The sequence below is a fragment of the Panicum virgatum genome, chromosome 6K (assembly GCF_016808335.1).
Source record: "Panicum virgatum strain AP13 chromosome 6K, P.virgatum_v5, whole genome shotgun sequence".
Lineage (NCBI taxonomy): Eukaryota > Viridiplantae > Streptophyta > Magnoliopsida > Poales > Poaceae > Panicum > Panicum virgatum.
The window spans coordinates 16901370-16920379 of NC_053141.1; the positions used below are offsets into that span (position 1 = coordinate 16901370).

Below are 19010 nucleotides of genomic sequence, written 5' to 3' on the forward strand. Positions count from 1 at the left end.
GTGCTACAAAAATGCGGAACCAAGTACCAAATAGAGTGGAACTGAATGCTAATTTAATTTAATTTTTTATAGATCAACGGTCAGAAAAAATTTAAGAGAAAATTACCCGAAAGTACCATATACTTTACAATCATTGTAGCAGAGCTCTATTGACAAAAGTTCTTCGTAAATAATTTAAATTTGACTATGTTTGCATAAATTTTTTGAATAAGACAAGTGGTCTAATTTTAAATTAAAAAATTCAAATGACTTATAATTTGAATCGAGTGGAGTGTATGCTTGTATTTGTTGTCCAAGTCTTGTCGAAGAAGTCAATGGTACCGGGTCTTGTACAGTTAGGGCAATGTGAGGATGAGGATATGCCGTGGAGCTAACAAGACCGGCGTTCATGGGCTCGATTGGATTTGATACGCGATTACACCGAGATCGTGATGTTGGACCAAGCTGCACCGACTCTTCTTCGTTGCCTACTAGTGGCAACGATACGTGATCCCCTGCTTACATAATCGACTCATTCATTTATCGCCATCGTAGCGCTCATTTCCCCAACAGTACCACTGTTTTAATCACTTATCCGTGCTACTCGTGTGGCATAGATATTTTTTTGAAACACGTGTGGCATAGATATTGATGGTTGTGCTAAGCTAGTCACGCTGGAAGACACGATCGAGCTTACGTGGTAAAAAGGTTACGGTAAATTTAGAGGTGAATTCTGAACACAATTGATAATCACAATTTATTTATCACAGACAAAAGAAAGGGTCGCTCACCCGTCATCTTATTATATATCTCCCATATTAGTATATTGCGCATTGGTGGTGTGCATATTTAATATTTAAGATAGGGGTTCTTTGGATCGAGTCTAAACTTTAGACCATTTCACATAAAAAAGAATCTTACTATTTTGAACATGATCTTAAATCGCCGGCTAAACCATTTAGCGGTAAGGTCGCGCGTTTAGCGGGCTATAACTAGCATTTAGCGAGCTATAGTTGGCTTTAGCGGGTTAAATGCCATAGCGGTTGTCCTTCCTAGAAGCTATAGCCGTCTATAGCAGAAGCTATAGCCGGCTATTTAGAACTTTGATTTTGAAGTATTAAATAAAATTTAATTATATAAATAATTGCAGAACCCGAGCTGAACTTCGAGACGAATCTAATAATGTATATTAATTCATAATTAGAGGATGGTCACTGTAGCATCACTGTATCAAATCATGAATTAGTTAGGCTCATTAGATTCGTCTCATGAATTAGCACTTATCTGTAAAAGAATCTATAAATATATTTTATTAATACTCTTAAATAGCAAGATTCTTTTTAATGTGATAGAGCTAAATTTTAGTCTCAGAAAACAAACAGGGTCTTAGTTGCGGTGTTGTTCCATAGAGTAGAAATTAGTACGAAATACATAAAAATACCAAATTATACTTCTGAGTTAGCCAATAGATATGGTTTGACCTTCTGACAAGACAGCTCAGGGACCATCTTCTAATCCAACAATGATACGCCACCCCCTGGAGTAACATACATTTTACAAACCACTCCCTCGCTGGTCACACTTGGCACCTCTTATAGCAATTTGTCATTTCCCACCAAATGCGGCACGGCATCATCTCCGTTTCTGCAAATCACGCAAACCTCGGCAGAAGCAAGCCAAGCCCGTCGCGCCTTGCTTTGATCCATGGGGTCCACCGAGCAGCAGCAGCCGCCGGAGCCGGTGGCCGCCGCCGTCACCGCCGTGGAGGAGGCGTCGCCGGAGATCATCTTCCAGTCCAAGCTCCCGGACATCGCCATCACCAACACCCTCCCGCTGCACCGCTACTGCTTCGAGCGGCTCCCCGAGGTGGCCGACCGCCCCTGCCTCATCGACGGCGCCACGGGCGCCGTCCGCACCTACGCCGAGGTCGACCGCCTCACCCGCCGCCTCGCCGCGGCGCTCCGGCGCGAGCCGTTCGGGCTCAGCCGCGGCGCCGTGGTCATGAACCTGATGCTCAACTCGGCGGAGTTCGTGCTCTCCTTCTTCGCCGCGTCGCGCGCCGGCGCCGCGGTCACCACCGCCAACCCGATGTCCACGCCGCACGACATCGCCAACCAGATCGCAGCGTCGGGCGCCACGGTCGTGTTCACCGAGTCCATGGCCGTGGACAAGCTCCCCGCCGTGGGCGGCAGCCTCACGGTCGTCCTCATCGACGCGCGCCGCGACGGCTGCCTCCACTTCTGGGACGACGTCATGGCCAGCGTCCCCGACGACGAGGCCGCCGCCGGCGGCGGCGGCGGCGGCGGCGACGAGGAGTTCGACCCCGACGACGTGGTGGCGCTGCCGTACTCGTCCGGCACGACGGGGCTCCCCAAGGGCGTGATGCTGACGCACCGGAGCCTGAGCACCAACGTGGCGCAGCAGGTCGACGGCGACAACCCCAACATCGGCTTCACCGCCGACGACGTGATCCTCTGCTCGCTCCCCATGTTCCACATCTACTCGCTCAACACCATCCTGATGTGCGGGCTCCGCGTCGGCGCCGCTATCGTGGTCATGCGCCGCTTCGACCTCGCCAGGATGATGGAGCTCGTGGCGCGGCACCGGATCACCATCGCGCCGCTCGTGCCGCCCATCGTCGTCGCCGTGGCCAAGAGCGACCAGGCCGCGGCGCACGACCTGTCGTCGGTCAGGATGGTGCTCTCGGGCGCCGCGCCCATGGGCAAGGACCTCGAGGACGCCTTCATGGCCAAACTCCCCGGCGCCGTTCTCGGACAGGTGCGTGCGCGTGCGCCGACGCGCATCGATTTTCTTTTTTACTGCATTGCGAATATTTTTCTGTTTAGTGCGCCTACCAATTGACAAATTGCCGGTGAAACGATGACGACGGCATTGGATAATCTTGATAAGTTCTAGATTGCCGTTGGTGATTCCTCAAATAATTTTGATTGCCTTATGTCCTTATCTATTTTTGCATAGGTCAAACCATGTAATCTCGTCGTTCATTTGCGCATTCTGAGTAATCCGATGGCTTAGATTTGTCATCTTTCGCTTAAGAAACACCTCAGTTACTCAACTTGGGCAATCGGTTAGTGTCAGCGGTCATTCCTGAGGGATCGAAAGGGCGACCAGAGGGGGTGAATGGGAGCCGATTCAAAATTCTTGGAAACTCAAGCTCCGGCTTAATCCCAAAGTGCACACCCAATCCTAGAATCCTAGGCACTATGTGGAGTAGCTATGAAGGAGCTATACCAACATGAAAAGCCTTAGGAACCAAGGTGAACTGATGCGGAAGCAAGCAGAGAAGAGATTGTGCAAGAGACAGCAAGGTATATATCACCGGTTGATCCGACGCACAGCAGATGAGTACGTCGTTCAAACCGATGACACAGAGCCTGCAGCGAAGAAAAACAGTCACCGGTTAAACCGATGCCCCGGTTTGAACAGCGTTGATTCAACCGGTGATAGGGCACCAGATGATCCGACAAAATCCAACACCAACGTCAGTGCAGTTGTCCAGAGGGACTACAAAACCGACAAGCCAAGAACCGGATGAACCGACGTCCACAACCACAAAGCACCGGTGCAGTTTGTCCAGAGAGTCTGCAAGACCGATCACCCAGAGCACCGGTTAAACCGACGTCTAGAAAAATCTATACATCGGTTGAACGGGCAAAACAGCAAGCACCTCAGTAACGTCGGTTGATCCAATGCATGTAGTTACTAATGCACCGGTGCAACCAAAAACCAAGGTTGAAAACCCTAACGCAGAACAGCCTATTCACCGGTTGAACCGACGCACCATGTTCAAAGCGTCGGTTTAACCGGTGATAGGTAAAACCTCAGCCCGATGCAAAAACCCTGTTTCTCAGCCCGCGCCTCGTCAAAAATTCGATGTTCGAGGGATCAAATCAAGTCCAAATCTTACCAAATTTTGAGGGCATGGTCACAAAGGACTTGTGAACACATCCACAGAAAGAATCAACGAATCACTCCATGGTTTGAGAGGAATCGATGAAAAACCGAGCTAGAATGGGGTTTTCTCTATAACGTGAACACTTCAAGAACTTCAATCCTAAAAGCTCGTGATTCCCAGAGGTTTTGCACTAGGCAAGAGGGATTAGAATCACTTCAAGGAGCTCAAAGAACCATCACAATCTCGTGCATAAGAATCGACAAAGGAAAATCGTATTCATTCAAAAGCAAGCACAAATCGTACGAGATCGAAATGAATTCAAAACCCCGGAGGGCACAAGGAGGGAAGGGCCTCCTTTCCCGATCAATCTCAGTACAAAATCCTCAATAATACATGGCTAAAAACCTACCCTAGAGAGGAGAAGGAAGGAACCAGCAAGGAGGACGAGGAGGAGGACGCCAGCCAGGGGGAGGTCGCGTGCTGTCCAGGCGCTGGAAGAAGAGAAAGAGACAGGGGAGGGGGGAGAGAGATATTTAACCCCCACTAACTCTAAACTAAAAGACTAAATTACCCCTAGACTTAACTAGACACTAGAAAGCCCGTAGGGACAAAACCGGAAAAAGATACAGGGACTCATCCGATGGTCGAGGTTCTTTCTTCGAGTCGAAGTCTTCTCCGCGATGCCGCCGTGTGGATGAAGATCCGGTCCGCGGTTTTGGAGGGTCCGCGAAACCCGGGTAGATGGCCGGTTTTGAGAAAACTGCCAAAACTCCATGCGCGGGAAGATTCCCGCCTCCACGTCATGGCCCTAGACGCCGTTCCCGCCTCGGCCTTCTGACAGTCCTAGACGCCGCCCGACGCCCGTCACCTCCTCGCCCGCAGCGAGGCCCTAGACGCCGTCGACGCCCGTCACCTCCGTCAGTCCAGAGACCGACGCCCGTGCCTCCACGACTTGGCGTCTTCAACCGCCGTCCGCCTCCTTGGTTTTGTGGCGCAAACCAAGAAACCCGCCTTCCGTCGCCGCTTGCGCCCTCGATCCAGGAGTGGACACCACAGCTGCCGCCCGGCCCGAGCTCGTCCACGGCAACTCTCCGTCGACACTCGACGCCCGTGTACCTGCAATCCAAAGACCAAGCGCACGATCATACCGCACGGTTGACAATTCACTCATCACAAGTAGGATAGAGTACTCAACATTCCTCAATCTCCCCCTTGATGAGTGCATTGTCCACACACCACAAACAAACCAAGATTGAAACAAAAATAGTGAAGAACAAAGAAGCAAGAGAGAACTTGAACAAGTGACAAAAGCTCGAAAGAAGCAACAACAAGTCACTTGACCAAGCAAAGATCGATTCCCTCAGACAAGGGCAATGGCTCGACGCAATCGATCAAACACAAGCTTGACTCCTCAAAGACAGAGGCAGGGCTCGACACAGTCATGCTAGAAGCGGAGGGAAAACCAGGAGCTAAACAAAGCAAAAACTCCCACTGAATGCATTTCCCCCTTACCAGTGCAACTCTCACCAAAAGTATGCACTCTCAAAGCCCTGTGCACAACAAGTTTTTGGTTCTCTCAAAAATCAAACAATTCTCCCCCTTGTTGGCACATGCACACATCAAGGCTAAAAAAATGACCTAAAGCTCCCCCTGAAACTGAAACTCCCCCTGAACATATGCTATGCAATGAATGCAATGCAGGAGGTGTAAGTGAAAGCATTCAGGGATACAATGATATGAGCAACAACTAGTCACAAGCACGTGTGCATCCATAAACAAGACCTGCATGTAGCTCAACAGGGTATATCAAATCAGTCTAGAGCTAAGCAAGTTCCAGTTTAGGAGAAAGAAAAGCATCACCCTTGATCTAGCACTAGCAAGTAGGGAATGAAAGACAGTGCTAATCAAACTCATACAGGTGGGCCAAAAGCATCCAAAGCATATTGTAAACATTAATTTTGCAATCTCATTATATCAAGCAATTTAATGCCAGGGGTTGAAAGCTTGTCAAGCTTTACTTAGCAACGAGACCAAGCCTATGCCAAAGACAATCAGAAGCTTAAGGCACTCGTTTCAGTCATGCATAGCCTTGCCCGGGTTCTCACAAGTGCAAAGTGAGCCATCCCGAAAGCTCGATCAGTGCGACAAGCAATCCCACCTGGATCTTTCCAATCCATTTCAAGCACAATTCAAGCAATTTTATCAATTTTAGATCATGTCACGTATGAATTGCTGAATGAAGGGCTACACTAGCATGAATGAGATAGCAAAGCATATCAACACGCCCTAACATGCTAGTAGTCAAGACAGGGTGACCATGTTTTCAAATTTTCAAATCAAAATAGCTTAACTCAGATGATGTCATATACACAGTGGAGCAAGCTATACATGATCACATTTATAAACTCACACTAGCAAGCACTAGAAGATCATAGCAATGTATACAAGAATGCTAGTGCAAGTGAAGCAATGCAAAATGCATAATTGTACAATGCATATGCACAATGCAACTACCAAACCTAGAAAACAAAGAGAAAAACAACCAAGACCTACAAAGCTAACCAAAGAAAAGTCAGCGATCAAAAGGGGTAACAAACCCCAAGCTCCCCTCGCAAGCGAGCAAAGGTGTCCTGCTCAAGAGGTTTGGTTAGGATATCTGTGGTTTGCCTCTCTGAAGGGACATGGATCAAGTCTACGTGTCCTCTCTCATGGTTATCTCGCAGGAAGTGGAACCGGATATCTATGTGTTTGGTTCTGGAGTGTAGGACAGGGTTCTTTGCAATGCTAATAACAGACATATTGTCTATGAAAATGGGAACCATATCATAACTCAGTCCATAATCCTGCAAGGTTTGTCTCATCCATAGGATCTGGGAGTAACAGCTAGCAGCGGCAACATACTCAGCTTCTGTGGAAGAAAGCGCTACGCTAGCCTGCTTGCGAGAGGACCAAGACACCAAAGATGTACCGAGAAATTGACAAGTGCCGGATGTCGACTTGCGATCCAACCGACACCCACCGAAATCGGCATCAGAAAAGCCCACCAAAACCAGAGAAGAATCCGCAGAGTACTAGAGACCAAACTCAAGGATGAATTTCAAATACCTGAAGATGTATTTCACCACCTGCCTATGGGAGGTGCGCGGCGAAGCCTGATACCGTGCGCAGAGGCCGACGCCGAACTGAATGTCTGGCCGCGTCGCCGTTAGGTACAGGAGGGAGCCGATCATGCTCCTGTACTCCTTCTGGTCCACCGCCTTGCCGTCCAAGTCCTCATCAAGCGCCGTCGAACTTCCGCAACAAGTCCTTGGTGTACTTCGCTTGATGGACGAACATGCCCTGACGAGTTTGCTTGATCTGCAGCCCGAGGAAGAACTGCAGCTCACCCATCATGCTCATCTCGAACTCCCTGGACATCTGCTCAGAAAACTTGGAGACAAGAGCGTGAGAAGAGCCACCAAAGATAATATCATCCACGTATAACTGAACTAATAGGAAATCATTGCCAGACCGCATGAGGAACAAAGTTTTATCCACACATCCCATTTTAAAACCCTGAGCCAGCAGAAAAGTTTTCAATCTATCATACCAAGCTCTGGGTGCCTGTTTCAAACCATAAAGTGCTTTCTGAAGTTTGTAAACACGGTTTGGAAACTTTGGGTTTTCGAAACCAGGGGGTTGTTTCACATAAACCTCTTCTTCGATAAAACCATTTGAGAAGGAAGATTTAACGTCCATTTGGAAAACTTTAAAACTCTTAGAAGCAGCAAATGCAAGAAAGATTCGAATCGCTTCCAAACGAGCAACAGGGGCAATAGTTTCCTCAAAATCAATCCCTTCTTTTTGGCAAAACCCCTGGGCAACAAAACGAGCCTTGTTTCGAACAACCAACCCATCCTCACCTTGCTTGTTTTTGAAAACCCACTTCGTTCCGATGGGATTACAAGCAAGTGGAGGCTCGACTAAAACCCAAACTTAGTTTCTTTCAAAATTTTCAAGTTCCTCATGCATGGAATTGACCCAATTAGAATCAGAAAGAGCATGTCCAATATCTTTGGGCTCAAAAGAGGCAACAAACGCTGAATGAGCAAGGCCAGCGATACTTGTTACCTTGGATCGTGTGACTCGCTCATTGAGGTCACCTAGCATCTGTTGAGGTGGATGACGACGCTGAATGTGTCGCGGTGCTTCCCTTGTAGAAGTCGCCTCCTCCTCAACCAAAACTGGTGCCTCCTCAGGTGCAGCTGGGGAAGGCTGAGTCACCTGCTCGACTGGCCCCCGAGAAGTAGACGTAGTAGGATCGGGGCCGTCATCATCGTCCGAGCTCGTGGCAGAGGCGACTGGGTCCACAGCTCGCGTGGTAGCCTCAGCATCACCCTCCGCAACTTCTTCTTCCTCATCTTCAAAGATGGAGGTGCCGAGCTCATCTTCTCCTGCAACTTCAAAGACAGAAGCATTGCATGGTGCAGTCTCGTCGAAAGTGACTTCACAAGTCTCTCTGACGATGTTAGAATCAATAAGCAACACACGGTATGCTCTGGAATGAGATGCATAACCGAGAAAAATGCCGTCAGACGAGTGAGACTCAAACTTATCAAGATTTCCTTCTTTCAGCACAAAGCACCGGCAACCGAAAACTTTGAGATGGTCAACACGGGGCTGGTGTCCAAATCGCAACTCATAAGAAGTCTTGTGCATGAATGCACGCAAGAAAATACGGTTGGACACATAACAAGCTGTATTGACTGCCTCAGCCCAGTACTTTCGAGGAGTCCTATGCTCGTCGAGCATCGTCCTCGCCATCTCAACCAGCGTCCGATTCTTCCGTTCTACAACTCCATTCTGCTGTGGAGTGTAGGGAGAAGAATACTAGTGTTCAAGCCCGTGCTCACTGCAAAAGGTGTCAAAATGAGTGTTTTTGAATTCTGTGCCATTATCACTGCGAATCGCTCGGATGGCCTGGGGTAGCTCATTTTTCAACCTCAAGATCAAGTCTCGAACAAACTCGAAAGCCTCATCCTTGGTTATCATGAAAGAGACCCAAGAATAGCGAGAAAAGTCGTCCATGATCACAAGAGCGTACCACTTCCCACCAACTGACATCACCCGAGAAGGATCAACTGTGTCCATGTGTAGCAACTCTCCAGGGTGAGTGGTCATCACCTGATTAGCAGGCGGATGAGAAGTAGAAATCATCTTCCCGTGGCAACACGGATGGCAAACAAGGTCCTTTTCAAACTTTAATTTGGGCAATCCTCGGATTAGGCCAAGTGAGCTAAGTCTAGACAACAAGTCGAAGCTCAAATGTCCAAGTCTCCTATGCCACTTCCACAGATCAGAAGAAGGACCAGCCAACAAGCAACACAAAGGGCCAAAAGGAGTTCTAGAGAAATCGACCAAGAAAACTCGGTCACGAGGAACGATCCGGCAAACAAGGTCTCCTCTGGAATCCAAAACTCGAGAACAACCCTCCTTGAAGCGAATTTCAAACCCCTCATCAAGGAGTTGCGAAAAAGAGAGTAAATTAAAGCCAAGATTCGAAACCAAAGCAACCTCTCTCAGGGTGAAGCGATCAGAAACTCGAACAGCGGCAACACCACGTACCTTGCCCTTACCATTATCCCCAAATATGATGTATTCTTTGTGGCGCGTTGGGGTGAGGCTGGAGAACCATTTGTCATTCCCGGTCATATAGCGCGAACAACCGGAGTCCATGATCCACCTGTTCTCCAAGCCTCCAACCTGCACAACAGTAGAGAGACAAAGGGTGAGCAAATGTCTCAACACTGGGGTTAGCAAAGTGAGAAGCAAACCAGTGTCGAGCCATTTGCTCTACAGAAGGGTTAGCAAGATCAAAAGCGGGTCCCCTGTCCCGTCTACCGCGAGGCTGACGACCACCACCACGAGAAAAACATGGTGCATCGTAACCTCCTCCAAAGCCTCGGTCCCGTGGTCCATAGCCGTACTGAGGACGACCAGGAACACGACCGGCAAAGCGACCACCCGCTGGAGCATGGTAAACACCACCGTCTCCCTGTCCTCCACCTACACGGCGCGCCCTAGCATCTTGCCTATCACCACGCCGAGGAGGACCATGCACCCGAGCAGAGTACATGTCCGCGTTCCGTCTCTCCTGCTCACGCCTCACAGCTCGCTTCCTTCTGAAGCAAAACTCCTCCAGGTGACCTTCTCTGTCATAGAATTCGCAGTGGTACCTCACCTCTCTCTTGGGAGGTGGAGGCCTAGCCTGCGGACGGGGAGGAGCAGCCCTCTTCTTCTGGGCAACCTGAGCTGCGGCAGCAGGGAGCGTGTCGAGGGGATTCCTCAGCTCATTGGGCTTTGGAACCCAAACCTGCTTTTGTGGAGGTGCTTTTTGTGGTTATTTTAGCATACCATCCACGGGGTCAACAAACGAAGGTTGCGTGCTCGTGCTAGCAGTGTTTAGAGCACTTGGAGCTCCAGCAGCCTTGCCGATCTTACCATACAGCTTGTCAAAGTCTGACTTTGTGTACGTGTAACCGACCCCAAAACCATCACCACGCTTAAACTGCTTGATCATCATGCTCAACTGCGGCTCACTGCTAGAAACCCAACTCAGAATCGCTCTAAGATAGGTATTCTCATTCTCCAAGTTGGCTTTCTCTACCGCAAGATTATCCAAATCAGAAATCAAACCAGGGCAAACATGACAATCAATAGGTGGGCTAGACTCCACGACCTTAGTCTTCCCTAAATACTTAACCAAGGCGTTCTTCTCATCTAGCTCCGACCTTAGCGTGGGACAAAGCTTATAAGCACCAAGCAGAACAGGCCTAGACCTAAGCTCCTCTAGTTCACACACAACAATAGCAAACTTTGACTGTAAAGAAGCTAGATCAGCCTTAAAGATAGGACACTCATCACATTCAAGCACATCACTAACAATGGGAGCGTCCTTAACCAGTTCAAGTTCATGCTTGGCCTTAGCGAGCTCATGAGACACGTCAGCAAGCGAAGTCTTAGCAACATCTAAGTTCGCAACGTTCTCATCATGCTTGGCACGGAGAGCAACAAGATCGTTCATGTGAGATATGCAGCCAGTGCACTCATCCTCACTAGATTTCTCCATAGCACAAGCCAGCTCAGCCCTAAGCTTTCTAAGCTCTCTAGTTGCTTCCTTAAGCAGCTTCTTCTGGTTGTCGAGAGCGGCGTACAACTCCCTAACCTCCGTATCAAGCAGGTCGATTATGGAGTTTATCTCTGAATCACTCTCGGATCCAGGAGAAGAGTCGACGTGCATCGTTGTAGCATGTCCACATAAAGACGCACGAGCACCATCGACTTCGCTCGCCATGGTGCAGAAACCCTTGCGCCGACCGGCCGCCAAGCACAGACCGATGAAGCCGGTGGCTTCCTTGTCCCGCTTCTTCTTCTTCTTGTCGTCGTCGTTGGAGGTTGGTGAAGAAGAGCGGTCGGTGTCGGAGCTCTTGTCGAGGTCGCTGAGCTGCGCTAGGAAGGCCTTCTCCTGCTTCCTGGCCTTGTACTGGAAGCACTTCTTGAGTGACTCCTTGTCGAAGCGTCTTCCCTGGTCACGACTGCGGTGCTTGTGGCGCCGACGCTCCTTGTTGGAGCCTCCCTCGTCATGGTCGCGGTGGTGGTAGTAGTCGGGGTTATTGTTCTGGCCACCGCCGGACTTCTTGGGGCACTCAGCGATGAAGTGGTTCAGATCGCCGCAGTGGTAGCACCCGAGGTTCTTCCGTCTCTGCCGGTTGTGGTAGACACGCTGGAACTTGTTGATGAGAAGGCACAAGTCATCATCGCCCAGCGTCTCTAGCTGCTCATCTGTAATAGAGGGCAGAGAGGCAAGAGAAAAGCCAAGAGCAGAGTTAGCGTTAGAGCTCGATCCACCTGGGCCAGTCACAAGAGCGACGCTCTTGGAAGGAGGGGCACCATTGAGCTTGGCTCGTGTCTGGTTATCCACCTCTGTGGCCTTGAGCTTGCTGAAAAGCTCATTCACGGTCAGAGTCTCATAGCCTGCAGACTCGATGATCGTGTTCACCTTGAGATCCCACACAGAGAGGTCAAGTGCGTAGAGCAACTTGAGGGCCTTCTCATGCTCTGTGTACTCAAGGGCATCAACAGATCTGTTCGCATTGACTTTGTTCACAATCGATTGAAACCGACTGAACATGTCGCCAATGCTCTCACTCGGCCTCTGTGTGAAATTCTCATATTCACGACGGTGAGTCTCGAACAGTCTAGCCTTCACCTGAGGTGTGCCCTCATGGTAGTTCTCAAGCACGTCCAAACTTTATGGCCTTCCTGAAAACGCTGGATGCGTGAGAACTCCGCACGAGAAACGCCAGCGAGCAAGGCATTGATAGCCTTGGCGTTAGCCTCGTGCTCGGACACCTGAAGAGGAGTGGTCCGAACGGCAAGCACCTCGTAAGCCTGGTTCTTGCTAATATCCCAGACCTCGGGTCCCATGCTTTGCAAGAAGGCACGCATGCGAACCTTCCAATATGCATAGTCCTCGCCGGTAAACATTAGGATCTTATCAAGACTCGCCATGGTCGCCAAGTGGTTTCCGAACCGGTTAAGGTACTGAAAACCTCAACCAAGCTCTGATACCAATTGAGGGACCGAAAGGGCGACCAGAGGGGGGGTGAATGGGAGCCGATTCAAAATTCTTGGAAACTCAAGCTCCGGCTTAATCCCAAAGTGCACACCCAACCCTAGAATCCCAGGCACTGTGTGGAGTAGCTATGAAGGAGCTACACCAACATGAAAAGCCTTAGGAACCAAGGTGGACTGATGCGGAAGCAAGCAGAGAAGAGACTATGCAAGAGACAGCAAGGTATATATCACCGGTTGATCCGACGCACAGCAGATGAGTACGTCGGTCAAACCGATGACACAGAGCCTGCAGCGAAGAAAAACAGTCACCGGTTAAACCGATGCCCCGGTTTGAACAGCGTCGGTTCAACCGGTGATAGAGCACTGGATGATCCGACAAAATCCAACACCAACGTCGGTGCAGTTGTCCAGAGGGATTACAAAACCGACAAGCCAAGCACCGAATGAACCGACGTCCACAACCACAAAGCACCGGTGCAGTTGTCCAGAGAGTCTGCAAGACCAATCACCCAGAGCACCGGTTAAACCGACGTCTAGAATAATCTATACGTCGGTTGAACGGGCAAAACAGCAAGCACCTCAGTAACGTCGGTTGATCCGATGTATGTAGTTACTAATGCACCGGTGCAACCAAAAACCAAGGTTGAAAACTGTAACGCAGAACAGCCTACTCACCGGTTGAACCGACGCACCATGTTCAAAGCGTCGGTTTAATCGGTGATAGGTAAAACCTCAGCCCGAAGCAAAAACCCTGTTTCTCAGCCTGCGCCTCGTCAAAAATTCGATGTTCGAGGGATCAAATCAAGTCCAAATCTTACCAAATTTTGAGGGCATAGTCACAAAGAACTTGTGAACACATCCACGGAAAGAATCAACAAATCACTCCATGGTTTGAGAGGAATCGAGGAAAAACCGAGCTAGAACGGGGTTTTCTCTAGAACGTGAACACTTCAAGAACTTCAATCCTAAAAGCTCGTGATTCCTAGAGGTTTTGCACTAGGCAAGAGGGATTAGAATCACTTCAAGGAGCTCAAAGAACCATCACAATCTCGTGCATAAGAATCGACAAAGGAAAATCGTATTCATTCAAAAGCAAGCACAAATCGTATGAGATTGAAATGAATTCAAAACCCCGGAGGGCAAAAGGAGGGAAGGGCCTCCTTTCCCGATCAATCTCAGTACAAAATCCTCAATAATCCATGGCTAAAAATCTACCCTAGAGTGGAGAAGGAAGGAACCAGCAAGGAGGAGGAGGACGCCAGCCAGGGGGAGGTCGCGTGCTGTCCAGGCGCTGGAAGAAGAGAAAGAGACAGGGGAGGGGGAGAGAGAGATATTTAACTCCCCACTAACTCTAAACTAAAAGACTAAATTACCCCTAGACTTAACTAGACACTAGAAAGCCCATAGGAGCAAAACCGGAAAAAGATACAGGGACTCATCCGACGGTCGAGGTTCTTTCTTCGAGTCGAAGTCTTCTCCGCGATGACGCCGTGTGGATGAAGATCCGGTTCGCAGTTTTGGAGGGTCCGCGAAACCTGGGTAGATGGCCGGTTTTGAGAAAACCGCCAAAACTCCACGCGCGGGAAGATTCCCGCCTCCACGCCGTGGCCCTAGACGCCGTTCCCGCCTCGGCCTTCTGACGGCCCTAGACGCCGCCCGACGCCCGTCACCTCCTCGCCCACAGCGAGGCCCTAGACGCCGTCGACGCCCGTCGCCTCCGTCAGTCCCGAGACCAACGCCCGTGCCTCCACGACTTGGTGTCTTCAACCGCCGTCCGCCTCCTTGGTTTTGTGGCGCACACCAAGAAACCCGCCTTCCGTCGCCGCTTGCGCCCTCAATCCAGGAGTGGACGCCACAGCTACCGCCCGGCCCGAGCTCGTCCACGACAATTCTCCGTCGACACTCGACGCCCGTGTACCTGCAATCTAAAGACCAAGCTCACGATCACACCGCACGATTGACAATTCACTCATCACAAACAGGATAGAGTACTCAACATTCCTCAATTCCGATCATGGATTTCATGATACTTATAGGCAAGTTTTAGCATTCCATATTTGGAATTTTTAACCATGCTGGATAAAAATTTGCAAAATACCGAGTTGGTAGACCACTAAATTAACCTGTATTTTTGTTTTGGGTTTTCATCAAAAAGAAAATTAAAGCAACAATTTTCATTAGCTTTAAGATCTTTAGAATTCTTGGTGCAGAGTTGTTGGGAAGTTTGACTAGATCATGCGCCCTCCGCCCTGGCACAGTGGCGCCTAATAAGTTGGCCATAAGTTGGTACGGTAGTTCCGTGGTTGGGTAATGATTGATGTTGATATTAGAACGTTGCTAACTCATTGATTTTGATGGTCGAATACAGTATTGCATTTCATCTACGAGGACTTTGTCTAAGCTATTTCCCTTGGGTTTTCCCCGAAATTTTCAAAAAAAGCCTAAGAATCCCCATGTTATTTCTTATCTTAATCGACTACTCCATCCAAGAATGTCGTCAAATATGAAACATTGAGTGTCTGGGCTAACAGATATACCCCGTCATGATCTGTCACCTTCACAGTACGGCTGTATTAGTATCTTATAACTCCTGACAACCAAACAAATTTTCTACTTCCCAAAAAGAACATGTCAAGGATGGAAGTCTATTAGACAGAGAAACTTAAAAGTTTTCTAAAAAGATTTTGGGAAAATTCTGTATTGACTTGTTACCTTGGCTTTTGGCTCTGATATTCTCCTTTTGGCCTTGTTCTACCCACATAATTAAAACAAAATATTCATCCGGCCATCTTTTCCCAAAAGGAAAACACACTTGAAAAGGACGGTTCATACTGATGACTAATACAAGCAATCAAGTTGCCGCTGTTTTGTCATTCGAGTATTCGATTTCGACCACGCACAAGCCGCACCATTGGAGAATATTAATAGAACTAAGCATTATTATGGGCTCTTAATTGTCTCGATTATATTAATTTGCCTCAACTTGCCGTAGTTTCATTATTCTGAGAAGTCCATCCATGTTGCCTCCCGTGTGCCATGCAGGGCTACGGCATGACGGAGGCCGGTCCGGTGCTGTCCATGTGCCTGGCGTTCGCCAAGGAGCCCTTCAAGGTGAAGTCCGGCGCCTGCGGCACGGTGGTGCGCAACGCCGAGCTGAAGATCGTCGACCCCGACACCGGCAAGTCCCTCGGCCGCAACCAGCCCGGGGAGATCTGCATCAGGGGGCAGCAGATCATGAAAGGTATGGTGCAGAACACATCCCATGCCTTCCCTGGTCTCCTGCACGTTCCAACGAACCTCCAAATGTTGACTTCAGCAACCACTTGAATGATGAGCTGGCCCACAGGTCCCCAGAACTATAATCTGACTTGGAACCATATAGTACAAGATATGGAGCAAGTGGTTCACCAGTTGCATATGCACATTAGTGCCTCACATATCCTTGATCACTTCTCAACTTGCACGAGTAAAAGTAGGCAGGTAAGCACACCATGATAATGTGAAGGAAATCTAGGTCAACAGGATGAGAGGTGTGCCACTGCCTTGCAAGAAACGATTTTTTTTTTTGTTTTGAAAATGCAAGAAATGGTCAGAAAGACGGTATTGCGTGTCTGTTTGTCGACTAGGCCTTTTCGATGTCTCATTGGTGCAGAGGTTGAAAGTTGTACATTATTGTGGAAAAAGTATTAATTGGTTAGATCAGGGGAGGCATAATTAGCACACCTGCAAATTTGAGATGAACCGTTCCATTCCCATATGTAGCTTTCTGTCCAGACTGGAATGAGGACCAGGCAAAGCATGACCTGGGAAAAGAAATAAATAAATCTTACTAGCTTCAGACTGGCTATGGAAAGTCTGGGTGTGATAGCTGAAATAATATCATCATGAATGGAGTGTTCAGAATCTGAAGTTCTGAACGCATCACCGTGAGGTCTGCAGATATGCTTGTTTTCTATACTAAATTTGTTGGGTTTGCGTGGCTACACTTTTTTTAATAAAAAATATTGCAATCTCTGAACAACTAGCATTGTCGATGATCTTTTCTTGTACTGCTGCTGCTCAGGTTACCTGAACAACCCGGAGGCGACGAAGAACAGCATCGACGCTGACGGGTGGCTGCACACCGGTGACGTCGGGTTCGTGGATGACGACGACGAGATCTTCATAGTCGACAGGCTCAAGGAGATCATCAAGTACAAGGGCCTACAGGTGGCCCCTGCCGAGTTGGAGGCCCTTCTCATCACTCATCCGAGCATCGTTGACGCCGCCGTTGTTGGGTAATGACTTGGCTCTCTCAAGTCTAGATCGTTTAATTTGGTGAGGAAGCCATCACATGAACTAGAACTTGACGTTTCAGTTGTTGAGATGGAATTTTGTGGTATCCATGATCATCGCAGGAAACAAGTCGAGCCAGAAATTGGAGAAATCCCGGTCGCCTTTGTGGCCAAGGCAGAAGGGAGTGAGCTCAGCGAAGATGACGTGAAGCGATTTGTGGCAAAGGAGGTAGTATTTCTTTTCTTGTGCTAAAATCTTTACTCTCCGTTTTAAGTTTATTATGTTGTCATGCTAAATGTGAATACTAGGAATGGTTCGAAGTATAAAATTCAACAAACAGATACAAAGCTAGAAATATGTTCGTTCAAAGAATGATAAAGCCACAAGCAAAACAAAAACAAAGAAAGGAAAAGAAGATAAAACCAGAAATTCATATGTTGCCCCCTTTTCGTTTGACTTGAAGGATCCTGTTCCTGTTTTAGGTGATCTACTACAAGAAGGTCCGCGAGGTGATTTTTGTTGACAAGATCCCCAAGGCGCCATCGGGCAAGATCCTTCGCAAGGAGCTAAGGAAGCAGCTTCAGCAGCATCACCCACAAGCTGTGTGATTAGAACAGCCCATGCATCGATCGGTATTCATGATTTGTTCGGCTGTTGACATGTGGAGGAAGAACTTAATTCAGAGGCACAGAGTGTTTTTATCTGTTGTTGTGTAATGTAACTAGCTGGCTGGTGAGACAGATAAGGATGGATTCGGATGTCTGAACATTCGAATTATCCGTATTCGTATCCGCTTAAAACGTAAATATGAATATTCGTATCCGTATTCGAATTTAATATGGATGTCATATGGATGCATCCGAATTCGATTTTAAGAACTTTTCTCTATCCGATTCCGTATTCGTATTCGAAGAATATCCGATCACATCCGTATCCATCCGTATCCACAAAGAAAAAATGACTAGTGAGACAATCTTAAACTTATCTTTATACCTATTACTTAATGATGTACACTATTTAAATTATTTAGAAAGCTAGATAACTAATAATATATTTATTAAAATTAATAATGATATAAAAATTAACTTTAACTATTTAATATATTTATTTCATGATTAAAATTATTTAATACGAGTCAAATTAATTACTTATTTAATGATAAAATCTTTTTTTATATCGTAATTATTAAGTATTTAAATATTTATTTATTTTACATTTATAATTAGTATTATATATTTAATATAAAAGCTATGCATAGATAATTATATTCTTTTTTTATTAGCTATCTCCTAATCCTTTACTCCCTACTTGTATAATGATTTTGATCTGCTATAAAATTATTGAAAAAATAAATATACTTATGATAGCTTTATGTTTCAAATCGAGAAGGTATCCGGATTCGTATCCGGATTCGAACTATCCGTTTTGTATTCGTATCCGATGAGATCCGCATTCGTATTTGTATCCGGATTAAAATGTGGTAAAAGGTGACATCCGGATCCGATTTCATCCGTATCCGATCCGAATCCATCCTTAGAGACAGAGAGGATCGATTGATTGGAAAAATTGGACTTTTGAAGTACATCATGTTGGGGAGTCATGCTCGCGGTATGTTTGTTGTCGTTCGTGATGCTTGTGCTGCCTGCCTGTAATATTTCTCGTTGTCCGGTACGTTTAATTTTCGTCACCGCAGATTGGAATGGAATGAACCGAAAGCTGTTAATATTTAATTATATAGATGCATACAAGCGCACAGCGCCCATGGCCTAATGGATAAGGCGTCTGACTTCTAATCAGGCGATTGTGGGTTCGAGTCCCTCTGGGCGTGTTTTGTTTTTTATATTTGTTCTTTTGCACATTGACTGCGTGTTTTGTTTTTTATATTTATTATTTTGCACCTTGACTGATTTCCACATATTATGGTAATACTAGCAAAATGCCCGTGCGTTGCTACGGTTAAACAATTATTATGCTACTTTTTGAAGAATCCTACAAAGTTTCTTTTTTATCTTTTCTACTTACACTTTACATTGCGCTTAATGAATCTCTCTATATATATTCTCCATATTTCCTTCCATCTATGTACTCATTGCACCTTTGCCATTTTTATTTGTCGATAGAGTTCCTAAACAGTAGCGATAAAAATGATTAAAACCATAATTTACCTATGACGCATCTTGAGATGGTGTGAATACACAAGTAAATGTAATTGCAGAAGATGATT

General features: G+C 47.3%; 1 protein-coding gene and 1 non-coding gene across 2 annotated transcripts; both read left to right on the forward strand.

The window, feature by feature from the left end:
* The first annotated feature begins 1590 nt into the window (after window positions 1-1590).
* Window positions 1591-18534, forward strand: LOC120711918 (probable 4-coumarate--CoA ligase 1). Its single transcript, XM_039997595.1, has 6 exons — window positions 1591-2757; window positions 15554-15752; window positions 16575-16788; window positions 16909-17014; window positions 17269-17527; window positions 18330-18534. Exons 1-5 carry the CDS (start codon window positions 1684-1686, stop codon window positions 17392-17394), a joined length of 1719 nt encoding a protein of 572 aa, XP_039853529.1. The 5' UTR covers window positions 1591-1683; the 3' UTR covers window positions 17395-17527; window positions 18330-18534.
* Window positions 18535-18541: 7 nt separating this feature from the next.
* TRNAR-UCU lies at window positions 18542-18614 on the forward strand. Its single transcript has one exon. It is a non-coding gene; the product is annotated as a tRNA-Arg (tRNA).
* The last annotated feature ends 396 nt before the right edge of the window (window positions 18615-19010 follow it).

Bases quoted from the DNA above. Each gene is read 5' to 3' on its own strand.
- LOC120711918 (XM_039997595.1), top strand. From the start codon at position 1,684: ATGGGGTCCACCGAGCAGCAGCAGCCGCCGGAGCCGGTGGCCGCCGCC. The intron at 15,753-16,574 runs GTATGGTGCAGA...GCTGCTGCTCAG, and splicing joins GGGGCAGCAGATCATGAAAG to GTTACCTGAACAACCCGGAG. The intron at 16,789-16,908 runs GTAATGACTTGG...TGATCATCGCAG, and splicing joins GTTGACGCCGCCGTTGTTGG to GAAACAAGTCGAGCCAGAAA.